Source organism: Chiloscyllium plagiosum, chromosome 28 (assembly GCF_004010195.1).
Source record: "Chiloscyllium plagiosum isolate BGI_BamShark_2017 chromosome 28, ASM401019v2, whole genome shotgun sequence".
Taxonomy (NCBI): domain Eukaryota; kingdom Metazoa; phylum Chordata; class Chondrichthyes; order Orectolobiformes; family Hemiscylliidae; genus Chiloscyllium; species Chiloscyllium plagiosum.
The window spans coordinates 35,276,971-35,294,419 of record NC_057737.1 but is presented as its reverse complement, the minus strand read 5'-3'; the positions used below and the strand labels follow the sequence as shown (position 1 = coordinate 35,294,419).

At 37.8% G+C, this 17,449-nt stretch overlaps 1 protein-coding gene across 7 annotated transcripts in view; it reads right to left on the bottom strand.

Annotated features, from left to right (window-relative positions):
• Window positions 1-1,801: 1,801 nt before the first annotated feature.
• Window positions 1,802-17,449, bottom strand: part of LOC122564109 (elastin-like) — a 286,762-nt gene continuing 271,114 nt past the window's right edge. For all 7 annotated transcript variants that reach the window (XM_043718676.1, XM_043718680.1, XM_043718675.1 and 4 more), the window contains 4 exons: window positions 16,448-16,489; window positions 14,726-14,782; window positions 7,368-7,424; window positions 1,802-3,643 (listed from right to left, as the gene is read on the bottom strand). In XM_043718676.1, the coding sequence (XP_043574611.1) occupies window positions 3,597-3,643; window positions 7,368-7,424; window positions 14,726-14,782; window positions 16,448-16,489 (203 nt within the window). In that variant the 3' untranslated portion in view covers window positions 1,802-3,596. The remainder of the gene's footprint in view (window positions 3,644-7,367; window positions 7,425-14,725; window positions 14,783-16,447; window positions 16,490-17,449) is intronic.

Genomic DNA, 17,449 nt, shown 5'->3' with positions numbered 1-17,449 from the left:
AGTGAATGAACAAAATGTGATAAAATTTTACATTCAGTTTGAGAGAGAGAAGAGTGGATCTAAGAGTATTTTTAATGTATTAAGTAAGATTATTCATGATAGGGTGAAAGCAATGCTGATCTTTTTATTTATTATTCTTTCAGTCTTGTATCAAATACATAATTATCTGTATCTAGGTTTCTTGTACCTGAGATGGCACCATTAGCGGCAACATGGCAAACTTTTCACTGCACTCGAGTGCACGTGACAATAAAGCTTATTCAATTCAGTTCAATTCAATAAAGGAAGAATGTAAATGTGCGGGAAACAATTCAAAGGTGTTTTACCAGACTTACACCTAGAATGAGTTTGTCTCATGAGGAAAGATTAGTCAGGCTATTTGCTTAGTATTTGAAGAAGTAAGGGGAAATTTGATTGGAATATATAAGAACCTTCGGGATCTTGACAGTGTAGATATGGAGAGGAATATAGAAGTTGGGGTAATGTTTAAAAATAAAGGGCTGCCATCAAATGTTAAGATAGGTCATTTTTTTCCCTCAGTGTATCTTTGGGACTCTCTTTTGTGGCAGCGAAACAGAGTCTTTAAATATTTTTAATGTGTTAATGGATAAATTCTTGCTAAGAAGGGGAAAGGTTATCAGGAATAGATGGGAATGTGGATTTGTGATTACAATCAGATCATCTTTTTGAATTTGTTAAATGTTAAAGTAGGCTTGAGAGGCTAAATGGACTACTCCTGCTCATTCTGGATTAGTGGTGCTGGAAGAGCACAGCAGTTCAGGCAGTATCCGAGGAGCAGTAAAATCGACGTTTCAGGCAAAAGCCCTTTATCAGGAATAATTGTTTGTATGTTCCCTAACAAACATATTGAATTTCTATTGATACTTTACAAGATTGAATTGTGTGGTAAGACAACATGAAGCACCTTATCAAACACTTCCAAAAAAGTCCCAGAAGATAATGTCTACTGGATTTCCCTCACCTAGTAGTTTTCTCAAAAATAAGTTGTTAAATTTGGTCCTCTTTACTTAACTTGTTTTTAAACTATGTCATTTCCACCATCTGTTGACCACATTATGAACTCACCTGCAGCCATCAGTTCCTGGAGTGGGACTTGAAACTTGAGCTTCTGCCTCAGAGACAAGCATGCTACCCACTGCACCACAACATCTCCTGTTCATTAACTACTTAAGATAAAATTTAGATTAAGAATATAATTCAACGTTATTGGGAACCTTATCTGGGAAATTACCACTAACTTAATTCTGAAAACCTTATTTGTGAACAGCATGCTCTTTAATTGGATTCTAACCATTATGACTGGTCAACTGGAATAATGGATTTATGTTTTAAATGCATTTTTAATGTACTATTCGGTTACTTATGTCATTGCTGTTTATGGGACCTCATCGTATGCAAATTACCTATTGTATTCCATATGTGACCGCATTTTAAAATACTTAATTGTAAAACAGTTTTGAATTTCTTGTGGTCATGAAAGGAATGACAAATTCTAGTTCTTTCCTTATTACTTTTAAACTTTTTGATTTCAGTGCCAAATCATTTTATGGGAAGGCCTAACTGTCAGTATTATTAAGGGTTCTGGAAAACAGAGTGCTTGCTTGTTTTTACAGTCACCCACTGTGTAGTTGTGTGTCACTACAAACTTAATAGATTGCCCTGTCTTGGTTGACTGTACAGTGCAAATTGGGCCAAAACTGTGCCAAAGTCTTCATGATGATATTTTCCATTCACTTAGACATCAAGTTGTATTCAATGTTCAATGATTTGCTTACCGAAAATATATATTTAAACAATTCTGTTTATTTTCAAAGCTGTTACTGAATTGTTGTCCATCCAGTATTTTCTCATTCACACAGTTTATAAAGATACAGCGAATGGGCATTACACCAAACCTGAAGCAATACACCAATGTTGGGGCTCAAGATCTGCTACAGTACTTATTATCGCAGACTGATGTAAAGTATTACATACTATAGCATATCACTTATCAAAAGAGGTGCATGATGGAAATAATGAGTTATGTTAAGAATAGAAATTCTGATCAGCATCTATGAAGGATACTTAAGGTGCTCATATCAAATCTACTTTGATCCAGGCATTGAATTTGTTAAAAATCTAACGGTTAAACCTGTTTCAAGAATAGTGCTGATCATAATTTCTACTTTACAGACAAGACAGTCAAAGAAAAACAAATTAGCGCTAGAGAAAGTGGACACAGAAAGCAGAAAGAAAAGGAGTGGCTGTGGTGGGCTTCTGCATTTTCACAATTCAGTTGGCCCCTTCAGTTACAATCTAATAATCATGTGCAATAATGTCTATATATCCTCTTATTGTATTATTAATTTTAGAAGATGATGCCTGAGACTGCACTGTTGTGCTGTAAGAATTTATAACAGCATGCAATATGGACAGGGGTTCATTTCTTGACAGCAGGATTTTAAACTGCTTTACAATATTACTAAATTGGGGATGAGCTAGGATTAATTGGAAAGTTATTCATTTTAGGAGCAAAATATCTGTTGGATAAATTTGAACCCAACTAATTCATTTGACAGAATTCCAAGAGGATATTTCAATCAAATAAAAATCATAACCAATTAATGCTGTGGAGGTAATCAGATTGTTAAAATGTGCCGAGTTCATTTATTTACCCTGCTCCTGGAGGTAGTAACATCCTAGCCACACCACTGCCAATGATGAAGGATTAATGTTATCATAGCTTGGGAGTAGGTTTTCCTTATACCGAACCTGACGGTCTGAGCCATTCAGGGTTAATGGGTACAGGAAAATAATGTAGGAAGAAATATAAAGTAGGATAACTGGCCCAATATTCCTGAATTTATTGTGTGTAAGAAATTAATTAGCTTCAAGTGTAGGAGGGGAAAAATCTGTCCCAATGTCATTCAGCTTGTATAAACTTCAAAGCCTACCAAACCAAAGTAGCCAGATCTTTCCAGGAATCTTATGGCCAGGAAGCTAATTTGACTTCCAAGTCCAAAGTCTTGTTAGCCATGTGGACAAACATATAGAAAAACAATATGCAAAAGTTGCATTGGTCACTTCAGGCCCCACTCATTAGGGTTGAGCCATCATTTGTATGAATACAGCTGCCATTCTCAAAAATAGATTTTCATCAGCACCAAAATTATGGCAGGGGTTGGAGCTACGGCCCAGCTGTACAATCCAGGTATCACTCACAGTACAGTTTGTAAAGCAAAGCACAAGCCACTAAAAATTAATAACACAATTTTATAACTTAAAAATACTGGAGTTAGAGTCACAAAACAAACAAATCAAGTCAAGGATGGTGTTTACTATGAATGAGATTAACAGCAAAGGACTCAGTTGTAAGCTGGTCCCTAAATGCTTGAAGCACACAGTGTATAGCACAGCTTCTTTGATAACAAAGTCCATTAGATACTGATAATGTATGCAGCCAAATTTTTTCATAGATGAAATGAAGAAAGGTGGGGGATGGTGGTGAGGGGCATTCCATTCCACACCATCCTTTACATTCCGAATCATGCAGTAGCACCAGAATTCTTGAGGTCACTTCTTTTCCAATTATTTATTTATTTTCTCCTTCGGCCACAATATTTTCCCATTGCACAAGGGGATCCTTCAAAAACACAGAAAAGCTGTTTCGTTAGATTGAATTATTTTCATCCCAACCACAGGCTGTTCAGAAGTAGACCAAACTAAAGTAATTAGTTAAATTCAGATCTATAATGCCAAAATATGAGAAGAGACGTGAATTTTGTAGATAATAGATCTGCTGTACTGCTATAAGTAGTTTCAAACGGAAATAGAGTTGTTCTCTTAGACATTTAATAACACCATATTTATTTTATGCATGCAAACAGATCCCAAATTGTTCAAACATATCAGGTGACCTATGTCATTTCAATGATGTGCCAACAGGAAAGATCTTCCATAGCATATGTCACTCAGTAAGTGCACTTGACAACAAGTGGTAGCCCTTCACAGAGATCAATCACTCCAGGATAAAGCAGCTCCATCTGAAGAGAGCTACTGGCCAATGACAGCCAATAGATATATTGAATGACAGTATCACCAGGGAGATGGCAATTGTTGCCTTACTTAGGGGCCAGACATTCAAGTAAGACCTCGTTTTTCACCAAATATCCTGCTATCCCGACTGTTTCCTAAAAATAGTTCAAACATCCCACTTTTCACCTTTACCCTTTTATTGAATGTAAACTGGGTCGGGGAAATAATCTGTAGAAAATTTAATCCTTCTTCCTGTCAACACCCACTATATCACATTGCATTCCATGCTACTGATCTGTATTCTTTCACCCACTGCACCCTTGGTGTATTCAAAGGAATGGTCACTACGTTTTGGTAGTAGTGACTCCACTGCTGATTCTAGTACAAGAATTTGGCATAAGGCTGGCAACTCTGGCTGGACACATTTCAAGAGATGTCATCAAATGATCTCCCAATTTCAGCTGCAAATCACTCATTTATCGCTCAACATATTAGTCATCAGTGTCCCATCTTCTCATGGCTTTTTAACTGTCATCATTTTGACTTTTGAAAATCTGGTTAACCTACCCTATAGACACTTGAAGATTTGAATCATGACTTGAACCAGGCATATCAGCATGATAATGGTGAGATTATTTACAGGCTGGGCATTTGGGAAGTGAATGTTTGGGTGATTAGAAGCAAGGACAGTGGTATGTTCTCAGTGGAATCCCCTTCCTGATACCATGACCCTCATTCAGATACTGAGTGTCTTTGCATGAAGCAGCCTTCAGGAGCTGAGAAGCTACCCAGAATGGATTTGGGTGGTATGCTCATTGCATGTGAGCCCCATATCTGCTGCAAGTTGAATTCCAGCCTTGAGCAACAACGTGTCCTAGCACAAACTTATTTAGGGTGAAGGCAGAGGGATGCTGTGTACCCTCCCACACAACTAAATCTCTCCACTACTAAACTAACCACCAGGGAGGTCATTAAATGCTGCCATTGAAATTTATTAGTGAATAGCTGCAGTTTAAATCATGTATGCTGTAGTCAATACTTTCAGGCACTTAACAGTCAAATTGTGGGTGCCTTTGGCTGTCTTCTCAGGTAATTTATAACATTTTAAAATCTAATTTATGAACACTGCTTCCACATCTATGAGCTGGTGTCAGCAATGTTCATAACCTATGATTGTCTTTCCCATTCCGCTGTGGACTCTGATTCCAATCTCTGTCACCTCTAAGCTAGACATTCTTCAGTTATTGTAATCAACTTCTTTGGACATGCTATGACACACCTCCATGGCACAGGAGACTTTAACCTGGACTTCCAGCTCAGAGTAAAGACACAACTACTGTGCCACAAGATCCCTTCTGGATAATCTTTATGTTTTATAGGAGTACTCAATCACTGCCTGCAGCTAACCAGTAATAAGTAAATGAGACCAATGGACTAATTTCCTGTGATTCAGTTATTGGCCTCATTAGGTGCCTGCACTGTATTATGATCATGATTTGAGTTATGCGAGATCCAGTAGGCTCATATTCAGTTTCTAGTCTGCACTCTTCCCTTAAATGCAATGGTTCAAATAAGGAAACTTATAAATTACTGAAGTCAACTGAAACATTTTGAAATAACATGCTCTGGGCTTTCTTTCTTTAAGATATTTTACATCTATGATAGAGTGACACTGTGGAGTATCAGTTCTGATTTGATACAATTAGTGATGTCTTTGCAAATTGTGAGCAAATTTCCATTCACTTTGAGATGTGCCCTTTGTCCCCAAACTGCTAATAAACCTTATCTACATATCATTAAATACAAAATCTGCATGGAACTACAATAGGCTACTATTAAAACACTTGTAATTTTTTAGCTTAAGGTTGAACCTTGGTAAAATTTGATTAATGTATTTAGCAGGTGGAAAATAGGTTTGGCCTGGAAAACACCCTGGAATCAGTGGCATTGCATCATCTTAGACAAATACAATATTACATTACAGAATAAAAGAAATTGGAAGAACTGTGGATGCTGTAAATCAGAAACAAAAACAGAAACTGCTGGAAAAACTCAGCAGATCTGGATGCATCTGTGCAGAGAAAGCAGAATTAACGTTTTGGGACCAATGAAGCTTTTTCAGAACTTCAGGACTTCAGTTCAGTTGGGAGACAAAGACTATCCTCTTCAAAACTCAGGTAATGACACAGATTTTCAGGAACGGTGGTTGAGTGCAGCATTTTACATTACTTTTTTATTCAGTGGGGAAACCCATTCAGCAGGAAGAAATGGAAGGTGGATAGGAGATGTAATAGGATGACATTGAGGGCGATGAGAATAAAAGACGTCCACCATTCCTGTCAATTGCATTATTTCTTTGCTAGTAGCTCAAGCAAATGGAGTTGTGTTCTAAATGCACCATTCCTCTGCATCATCAATTCCTCAGAAGATCAATCTCATTTCTACCACTATTTTTTGGCGTGTGGTTCGCCTAAAGGCAAGGACTTTCAGACAAAACATATTACATTATCAAATACTTAGAAAGTATCAAACATTTCAAAAATGAATCTAAGTACTTCTCTAGTCATTAAACATTGTTCATTGTGGACCAACATCTAGCACATGTTTTAAGTGTTCTTCTAAGTGTCTTAACAGTGTTCTTCGAAGATACTTCTCAAGTTGTTTCAGCTAAGGATGAAGGAGGCTCCAGAGATTTCAATGAAGAAATTGGAGATGCCTGTAGTTGACTGGGTTTTAGTCCAATTCATTCATCAGCCTCATTGCTCACCGTCTTAATTCCTGGTTCACTGATATCTTCATTTAAAACTTTGCATATTTGCTTTCAAATAACTCCACAGCTTCCTCGCTCCCTATCTCCAAATCTTCCCCACCCCTATAAACCTCAAAGGCATCCATATTCTGATCTTGAGCATCTTGATTTTAATTGCTCAACCATTGGTTGCTGTGCCTTCAGCTGCTAATGTCATGCTCTGGAATTCCCTCTTACCATTCTCCTTGTTTTAAGAAACTCTTCAAAATATACTGCTTTGATGACTTACCTCAATATTTTTTATACAGCTTGTTGTCAAACTTTGCTTTGTAGAACTGTGAAGTGCCTGACTACATTATAGATGTTATATAAATACAAACTATTGTTTAAAAGTTCATAGTATTTAGACAAAGAATGAAATGTACACAATTACAATGCTTCATTTGGATCTCAAGTCATAAATACTTTATAAAATATTCACATTACCAGCTAATTAATACATTAGGTTCTGTTCAACTGCTTAACTTTTAGCTAAATAATGTGTACATTCAATGCAAATGAATCCAGTATTAATTGCTCATACCTCTCCCATAAGGATACCCAAACTGGCTCAGTGCCCCATACTGTTTAGGAGGTTTACCTGCAATACAAAATCTGGCCCATTAAACATTATTTTACTAAGACAGCTTATATATCCTCATTCATAATGGGCTGGGATTGACTACTCACATGATAAAATGGTGGAAACAGATACAAAATTTAAAAAAAACTTTTGTCATACTCAACACAGTGAGAATAAAAGCCATTATCCTTTATAATTGCACTTATTTTTTAACCAGATAACTCAGTTGTGCAGGGAAACATTGTAAATATGTTTTTAGGCCTCCTTTCCCAAAAGCACTCCGAGTTGAAGCAGAAAGCTTGACTACTTTTAAGTTAGAGGTAGATAGGTTTTGTTAAGCAAAGGGTTGAAAGGTTATCAGAATTAGATGGGAATGTGGATTTGAGATGACAATCAAAGCAGCCTTATGATATACAAAGCAGGCTTGAGTGGCTGGATGGCCTACTCCTGCTTCTGATTTGTTTGTGTATATGTTTATAGATACAAGTTATCTGGATTTTCAATACATTTTTGAGAACGTGATGCATTTCTTAAAAGTTAATATTCATGGAATGCATGGAAGATTGACCACCTGAGTTATAATTGTATTGACTATGGAAAGCAAAACACATTGGCATAAAGAAAAGACTAATTAAGATTGTTGTCATAGATTTATGAAATTGGAGAGAAATATTATTTTGGTTATCTGCTCCCCACACTATTTGTAAGTGATATTGAAGATATTATTCTGATTATACAAGTGTAAAGGCGATTAATTGGCCACTAACTTTGATAGGTCCTTAAAATCAGTGCAGATATAGCAATATACAATTAATCTGTTACTGCTGCTTCGAACATAGCCATTCTGTCAATCTTGTGCTGCCTATTCAGTTCAAACTTTTCAGCATCTAAGCAATGCTAACTGTATTGTTAATGGACTGGACATACTAACAGAATGTTAATGTCATGAAAATGAAGCTGTACTGCTTAATGCAGGCCTAGAACTCTATTAAGATTATTATAGCTGGAGCTGGTGCTGGTAGTTAGGTAGAAAGTGAACCGGACTTAGGAAAACTAAATAATGGCACAACATGTTTGATAGCAGCTCCTAACCTTTCTACACTCTACTCTGGATATCCTGATGGAGGGAGGAGGCTGCAAGGAGGGTTTTGTATTAATATGTCTCAAGTCACATATTCAGAAGAGACACAGGCATAGTGATCAAACCCAAGAGTCAAAGCTTCAAGACCTGGATACATATTACAAAAACCTCAGTAATGTCACGTAGTCAAGGTTAGCAAATGCATCTTCAAAGATCATTTCCTAACAATAACACAACTAGCCTCACATGCTGTACAATTCTCTACATGTCCACCACTTAACTACCAACAATTTCTATCCGTTAGAACTATGTTATATGTTGACTAAGCTTTAACATTTTAACACTGCTGAAAGCCTCACTCACATTTCACAGTTTACGTATGCTGTCAGCTATTCAACCATGATAGCCACATCAGTAAAACAGATTGCATGATATTCTCTAACACATTTCTTTCTCCTAAAAGGGAAAAGGATGCTCAACTAGAGGCAGCAAAAGTTAATGGGAGACCTACAAGTATATTCTAATCTCCTTGGAGGAGATTGTCTTGGATATTATTGATACAACCATTGCTGGAATCATGGCCAGTAACTGGTAACCATCAAAGATAAGAGCAACTTAATTCCTTATTCTCTGATTTACATCCCCATCCTCCCTTCTTTGATATATTCCTTTGTTTTTGAATCAACTTGTTCTGGCATGTTATTGCATGTTTATGGGGCGGATGGAACTTGAATCAAAAACTTCTCACCCAGAGACAAAATGCTGGATTAATTTCCTTTACCTGAAAATCTATTCAGGTTAAATCCAGAAGAAACTGAAAATAAAAGCAGGAGGAGGCTATTCAATCCTTTGAACCTGCTCCGCCATTCAATATAATCATGGCCGATCATCCAAATTAGTACTCTGTTACCAATTTCTCCCCATACCCTTTGACCTCTTTATCCCCAAGGACAATATCTAACTCCTTCTTAAAACATTCAATGTTTTGGCCTCTTTCTGTGGAAGGGAATTCTTCCTTCTCATTTTTTTCCCAGATACTACATGCTCAACAACTTCCACTTCCTGCAGTTCTACTCCCCTCAGCAGTTTGGTTGTGCAACTGACAAAACATCTTGAAGACCCTTAATAGGACATATTGAAGGATGCTCCTAGATTTGTTGAGGCATTTAAATTGCATCTTAATAAAATCATTATAGCTCTACAATTGGCCTTGTGGTCATCAAGTTCCTATTGTGTCTGTTGTCTGCATCAATAGTGGTACAAATTTGAATAACACATACAGTGCTGGAAAATCTCAACCGGTTTGGCAGCACTTGTGGAGACCATGAGGCAGAATTAACATTTTGAGTCTAGTACACTATTATTTTGGTGATAGACCCCCCTCAGGAGGTAACAGATAGATCCTTGAAGAATAACGTATCTCCAATGAACCATCTGCTTCTGAATGAATTATGACAACTATCACGATATCTTGATCAGATGTGCTTCACTGAGAATGTTTTAGTACAGCAGGCTGCAAATTGCAGATCTGTTACAGAAACCTGAACAGCCTGAGGAAATTTCACCACATCTCATCATCTGTATGTATATCCTGTGAAAAGAGTACAATCTCCATTGAGCATAAACTCTGTGTCCTTTCCCTTTGATAATGCGGAGCAGTGTGTGGCTGAGCAGAAGGCAGATACAAAGCTTCCACAGATGCCAATATAATAAAGACCAGATAATCTATTTCTAGTGGCATCAATATTGGCCTAGACACTGGGTATAATGTCTCTGCTCATCTTTGAAATAGTCCCATAAATCTTTTACTTTGACAGAAGCAGCAAATGCACCTCATTTTAATGTCTCATCTGAAAGAAGACACCTCCGACAGTGTGACTTTCCTTTAGGATTGCACTGAAATGAAAACCTTTATGCTTTTTGCTCAAGTTTGAAATTCTGTGAAAATCAGAAGCCCTGTGATTCAAAGCTGAGTGCGTTGATAATTAAATCTGAAGGAAAAACCAAGATTACCTTGTCCTCACCAAAATTTGTCTACTTGATGCATCTAGCTATGGCTGTATTGGTAGGAATGACCATAGTACAGAGCTTTTAGAAACAAAATCCTTCATACTTAGAATTCTAATATTGTGTGGTAACATCACTATGCTTGATGAGATAAACTGAGTAATAATCGAGCTCAATAATCTGCATCATCAGAACTGCAGAATTGCATTCTATCATAATTTGTCAACTTATGGCCTGTGCTATAATTTGCCCTGTAGTACAGTTCTCCCATATTCAGTTATGTTAGTGATTTAACTAATTAGTGCCATATAGAAAGTGAAGGCTCCATGAATAACATTGTCACCAATGACAGGAGAGACCAGTGTTTAACTGGCAAAGAACAAGGCTGAAGCATTTGGAACTATATTTAGTCAGAAATGTGAAGTGAATTTTCCATCTTGGCATTCTTCAGAGGACCCAAATACCATCTATAAGAGTGTTCAGTCAAATTTGTTTCATTTACATGACATCAAAAACTGGTTTAGCCCACTCGATACAGCAAAGGCCTTCAATAACATCCCAGTTGCATCCTGAAGACCTGTGTTCCAAAATTAGTTCTTTGAGGAACTGACAAAGTTGACTGACGAAGGAAGGGCTGTGGATGTTATATACATGGACTTCAGTAAGGCATTTGATAAGATTCCCCATGGTAGACTGTTGGAGAAAGTGAAGTTGCATGGTGACCAGGGTGTATTGCTAGGTGGACAAAGAACTGGCTGGGCAACAGGAGACAGAGAATAGTAGTGGAAGGAAGTTTCTCAAAATGGACAACTGTGACCAGTGGTGTTCCACAGGGATCCGTGCTGGGACCACTGTTGTTGTGATATACATAAATGATCTGGAGGAAGGTATAGGTGGTCTGATTAACAAGTTTGCAGAATACACTCAGGTTGGTAGAGTAGCAGACAGTGAAGGGGACTGTCAGAGAATACAGCAGAATATAGATAGATTGGAAAGTTGGGCGGAGAAATGTCAGATAGCGTTCAATCCAGGCAAATGCGAGGTGATGCATTTTGGAAGATCCAATTCAAGAGCAAACTATACAGTAAATGGAAACGTCCTAAGGAAATTGATATACAGAGATATCCGGGTGTTCAGGTCCATTGTACCTTGAAGATGGCAACGCAGGTCAATAGAATGGTCAAGAAGGCATACGGCATGCTTTCCTTCATCAGATGGGGTATTGAGTACAAGTGTTAGCAGGTCATGTTACAGTTGTATAAGACTTTGATTCAGCCACATTTGGAATAATGCGTACAGTTCTGGTCGCCACATTACCAAAAGGATATGGATGCTTTGGAGAGGGTGCAGAGGAGGTTCACTTAGATGTTGTCTGGTATAGAGGGTGCTAGCTATGAAGAGAGGTTGAGTAGATTAGGATTATTTTCATTAGAAATATGGAGGATGAGAGGGGACCTGATTGAGGTCTACAAAATCATGAGAGGTATAGTCAGGGTGGATAGTGTGAAGCTTTTTTCCCAGACTCAGTTACTAGAGGTCACGAGTTCAAATTGAGAGGGGAAAAGTTTAAGAAAGATATGCGTGGAAAGTTCTTTGTGCAGAGGGTGGTAGGTGCCTAGAACGCATTGCCAGCGGAGGTGGTAGAAGCTGGCACGATAGTGTTATTTAAGATGTATCTAGACAGTTACATAAATGGGCAGGGAACAGAGGGATACAGATCCTTAGAAAATAGGTGACAGGTTTAGACAGAGGATCTGGATCGGTGCAGGCTTGGAGGCCCGAAGGGCCTGTTGCTGTGCTATAATTTTCTTTGTTCTTTGTTCTCTCTTCTATTGTTCCTCTGGCCAAGCTATTCCAGTTCAGTTACAATCCTGCATCTACCTAACAAAGGGAAACTCACCCATGTTTTCCCAGTCCACAAAAGTTGGATAAATTTCAAATTGCTGTTGTCATCCCATTAGTTTACTCTCAAACTTCTGCAAAACAATCTAAGATGTCATCGACAATGTTATCAAATAGCACTTTTTACCAATAACCTGCTCATGTTCTAAACATGGACAAAAGATCTGAATGTCATGGGTGAATTAGCTCCTGAAATAAATACAGCATTTGACTGAGTGCAGCATTTAAAAAGTGGACTAAAATCACAGTCAGTAAGAGCCACAGAGCAAAACTCTCCACATGCGGCAGCCTACCTATCACAAAGAAAGATGTATCTGTTTTTTGGAGGCTAATTATCATAGCCCTAGGATGTCACTGCAGGAATTTTTCAGGGTAGTGTCCTATGCTCAACCACCTTTAGCTGTTTATCAATGACCTTCCCACCATTATAAGATCAAAAGTAGGAATGTTTGTTGATGATTGCATAATTCTCTGTACCATTTTCAACTCTTCAGATATGAAGCAGTACATACCCACATGCAGCACAGTCTGTATAGCATTCAAGCTTGTGTTGATAAAAGGAAAATAGTAGTTGTACCATATACATTGTCAGACACTGGCCAACTCTAACAAGACATGATCTAACCACCTCCACTTCACATTCAATAGCTTCATCATCATGGAATACTCAACCATTACCATTACTGGGACTACAAAAGCAGGTCAGAGATTAGGGATTCTGCAAAGAGTAATTCACTTAGGTGGATGGCCATGCTAAATTGTCCTATAGTGTCCAGAGATGTGCGGGCTATGTGGATTAGCCACGGAAAATGCAAATTTACAGGGGTAGGGTGAGGGGTTGGGTCCCTGGATGGGATGCTCTTTGGAGGTTTGGCTTAGACTCAATGGGCTAAATGGCTTGCTTTCTCACTGTCGGGATTCTATGATTCTTCTCAATTATTCCATGATTTACTGGCCCCTAAAAGGGTTACCACTATTTAAAAAGAATTAATAAAAAGTGTGATGGAATACAACCCACTTGCTTCAGGAACCAACTGAAACAACATTTAACAATCTCAACTATCTAGGACAAAGCACCTTTTTTCACGGACACCTGATACATCAGCTTGAACATTTGTTACGTCCACCACAGGCACACAGTTGTTGCAGTATGTACTATATACAAGATACATTGGACCAACTCGTAATGGCTTCTTCAAAAGTATCTTTCAAACCTGTGGCCTCTAAGGCCCAGAGCAAAAGGCACACTAGGTGCATTAGAACATTTACAAGACACACCACTTTGACTTAGAAATTATCAGCATTGTTCATTCACATTGAATCAAAATCCTGAAGAATCCCTTTTGACCCAGTACTGTGTGTCCCCCTAAACCAAATGGACTACAGCAGTTCAAGAAGGTAGTTATTCACCGCCTTCTCAAGAGAAATTAGATATGAACCGTAAATGCCCATTTTCCAAGATTGCACCAATAAATCAAATGCTCCCTGACCACTCTAGGCACAGGCAGCTCCCTGAGAGTCCTTAGTCAACTCCTGCTCCCACATCAATGCTTGTTCTTCTCTGTGTGATCTCTGTTGATTCAGTTGCTTCTGAATGCAGATATATTGAAAAGTATTAAAAAGTTAGTAGATGTAGTGGACAGTGGAGTACAGTTAGTTCAGTTGTTCAGATGGTTATCACATAGATCAGAATCATGAAAATGGCATCAGGTTCGACCCTCGTTCTGGATGAGGTAGATTTGGGATATGTCTCCTCATATGCAGAAAAGAGAAGATGAAGGATAGCACAGAATGGAAATAGAAGGATGAAAACATATAACTAATAAAACTTTAAATAGAACAACAGTGAGGCCATAAGTGGAAGACCATGTGGTTGTATGTGGTATTTCGACATCCATCTTCAAAAGGATACTTAGATATTGATGTGAATACAAGGTGATGCTGAGAATTAGATATAAATCATGAGCGATTAAAATTTTGAGAGTCCGAGATAATATAGATATAAGAGGGGTTTAACCTGTGGAATCAAATACAAATGTAAAGTAGGAGATTTAGAAACATGCTCTCAGCAGTGTCAATAATGATAATGTGAGTTCCCTTTTTAAAGAAAGAGATGGGTCTAGATGCAGCTGAATATTAAAGAGATAAAAATGAAGGCCTGAAATAATGAAGGCAGATGTGTCCCTTTATGTGACTTTAAAAATGATGAAGAGACTGAGGTGTTGATGGAGACGGCTCTTTATATTTAGTGATTTAGTTAATGTGATATTTTGAGAGCCAACTTAGTCCAACTTTGAAATTCCAGAGCACCATACTGAATATTTGGTACCTGCGGTCTGTAGACCTCCTAGCTGTCCAGTTCCAGCTCCGTATCCAATTCCAACTCCTGAAAAGTAATTTATTCGGCAACATTAAAAATGAAAACAGCCTCTCTTTTGCAATTTCTTTTCCCATGCACCTCTGTATGGTGCTAACATTAGTCAAAGATAGACTTATGCTACCTCCATCAAATGGTAATTTTTTTTTGAAGTGTGACAAGATAACCTCATATTTTCCATCAATACAATGTTTCCTCTTGCGTATTGCAAGTCCTTTGCTAGCTCTGTTGTATTCCTCCCTTCTGTGATATCTCCATTTCCTACTTTAAGGTGCTTTTGCATTTACACATGTCAGTGAGCATTATGAGAGATTAGTGTGTGCGAGCACCCTCTCCTTTCTCACTGCTAAATCTGAATCTGTTACCACTGAAGTGTTTGCATCGGTCAATAATTTTGATGTTTAGGAATTCAGCCAGGTTTAATAATGTAAGAATGGAAAGCTGGCTTGCAGGTGTTATTGTCTTACAATCAGAATTAAACAAGTGCTAATGTAAAAACACTTTCAATTTTCAAGTAGATATTCTACTTTAACTATGATGCAGAATTTCCTCACGTCTGCTTCCACTTTAACAAGAGAAATTCAACTGCGTGACTGTAGTGGCCTACACAAAAAAACAAATCCAGTCATCTTGTGAAAAGTTTTGGTTAAATGAGTCATTTGCCTCAACAATTTAGTTGGAAGTTCATTATTGTTACCAATGACTAACTATAAAATAATTTTAACCTAATTTTCCAAAATGCTAAACCTTCTAGAGATCTCTATCTCAGAAATACATTCTCACTTGCACAACCAACATTGGTTCATCTTTGACTCCTTGTACTAGTTTATTCATTCTTTACTGAATCTTTGCACCTGCCAGACAAAACACTGCCCTGTTAGTGTTGTCTTTATCAAAGAACAGACTACTGATCAACCATATTATTAAGTATACCACTTTGAATATCTTTATCACTTTTCTTGTGCTGTTGGTTTGTCCCTGTTTTGCACATTTTTCAATGTCATTGTGTGGTCAATTCTAACAGCATGATTCAATGCCCAATATCAAAATGGTCATTGTTTTTAAATAAAACCATGTAAATTGCTACAGTGTTGTATCAGCCAAAGTAGTCTTGAGTATCACATCAATTCCTGTTTAAGATTATCTTACCTATTTGTGTAATCCAATAAATTTAAAACAGTTGTATATAATATAGTGACTATTAATTTACCACATGCTGACTATCCAAATTCTTGAGAAAGATCTACACCAGCCCTGTGTTGGTTACGTTAAAGGATGAGCGTGGGTTAGTACATTATTGTAACTCAATCCAAATTGATCAGTAGACTACATTAAAATGTGCAAAGATAATAATCATGATCGGTGCACTGGGCAACTTTTGGTATGTTTATGCTTGTGTAACAAACAGAACAGTAGTTCTAAAACTACTTAAAGACTACTTCATTGGTGTATCCCCACCTGTTGAGTTAGAATATACAATATGCTTTTCATTCAGATGATTAAGGAAGTTGAAATCTTATTCTGGCTTCAATATCAAAACTTTCTTACAGAATAAGATTCATCTCCAGATTAAATATAAATTAGCATTAACATTATTTTTGAAATTCACACAATTGAGGATCCTCTTCATGTATGAGGGATACAATGACTAGATAATGTATCAGAGCTTCTTACCAGGTTGATAATAGGGTAGGTATCCACCATAGCCTCCTTGCCCTGAAAAAGAACCAGAGCATGAAAAGTCTAATACCATTAATAAGCCTCTGAATAAAAGCTTTGTAAGTAAATTTATCATTTAGTAGTAAGTATCATGCTGATTAATAACTATTTTAATTCAAATAGAAATCAATTACGTAGCATTTTTAAATGCATAAGGTATACATCTAGTGTACTCAATCTCTTCTCATGTGATGAAGCCCTCATTGTAGAAACCAGTATAGTGAACCTTAGTTGCACTCCCTCTCAGGCAAATAGATAAGGTGGCCAAAACAACACACGGTATTTAAAATTTTACCAATGTCCTGTAAATTCGCAGTATGACTACTCATACTGCAATCTGCTTTGTACTGATGACTAACAAACTATTGCTTACATTATTGTTTGCTGTACCTGCACATTGTGTTTTTGAGATACATGCACAAAGGTAGCAAGGTGCTTCTAAATGCAAACATTCCCCAGTCTCTCCTCATTTCAAAACTATTCTGCCTTTTCATTTTCCTACCAAAATGGATATCCTCAAAAAGTTTGCTATATTGTACTGCATCCAGCATTTTCTAACCCACCTATCCATTGAACCGAACAGGACAAACAGTACAGAATCCACCAATATCATTTATTGTATCCGTTGCTCCCGATGCGGTCTCCTCTACATTGGGGAGACTGGACGCCTCCTAGCAGAGCGCTTTAGGGAATATCTCTGGGACACCCGCACCAATCAACCACACCGCCCTGTGGCCCAACATTTCAACTCCTCCTCCCACTCTGCCGAGGACATGGAGGTCCTGGACCTCCTTCACCACCGCTCCCTCACCACCTGACGCCTGGAGGAAGAAGGCCTCATCTTCCGCCTCGGAAAACTTCAACCCCAGGGCATCAATGTGGACTTCAACAGTTTCCTCATTTCCCCTTCCACCACCTCACCCCAGTTCCAAACTTCCAGCTCAGCACTGTCCCCAT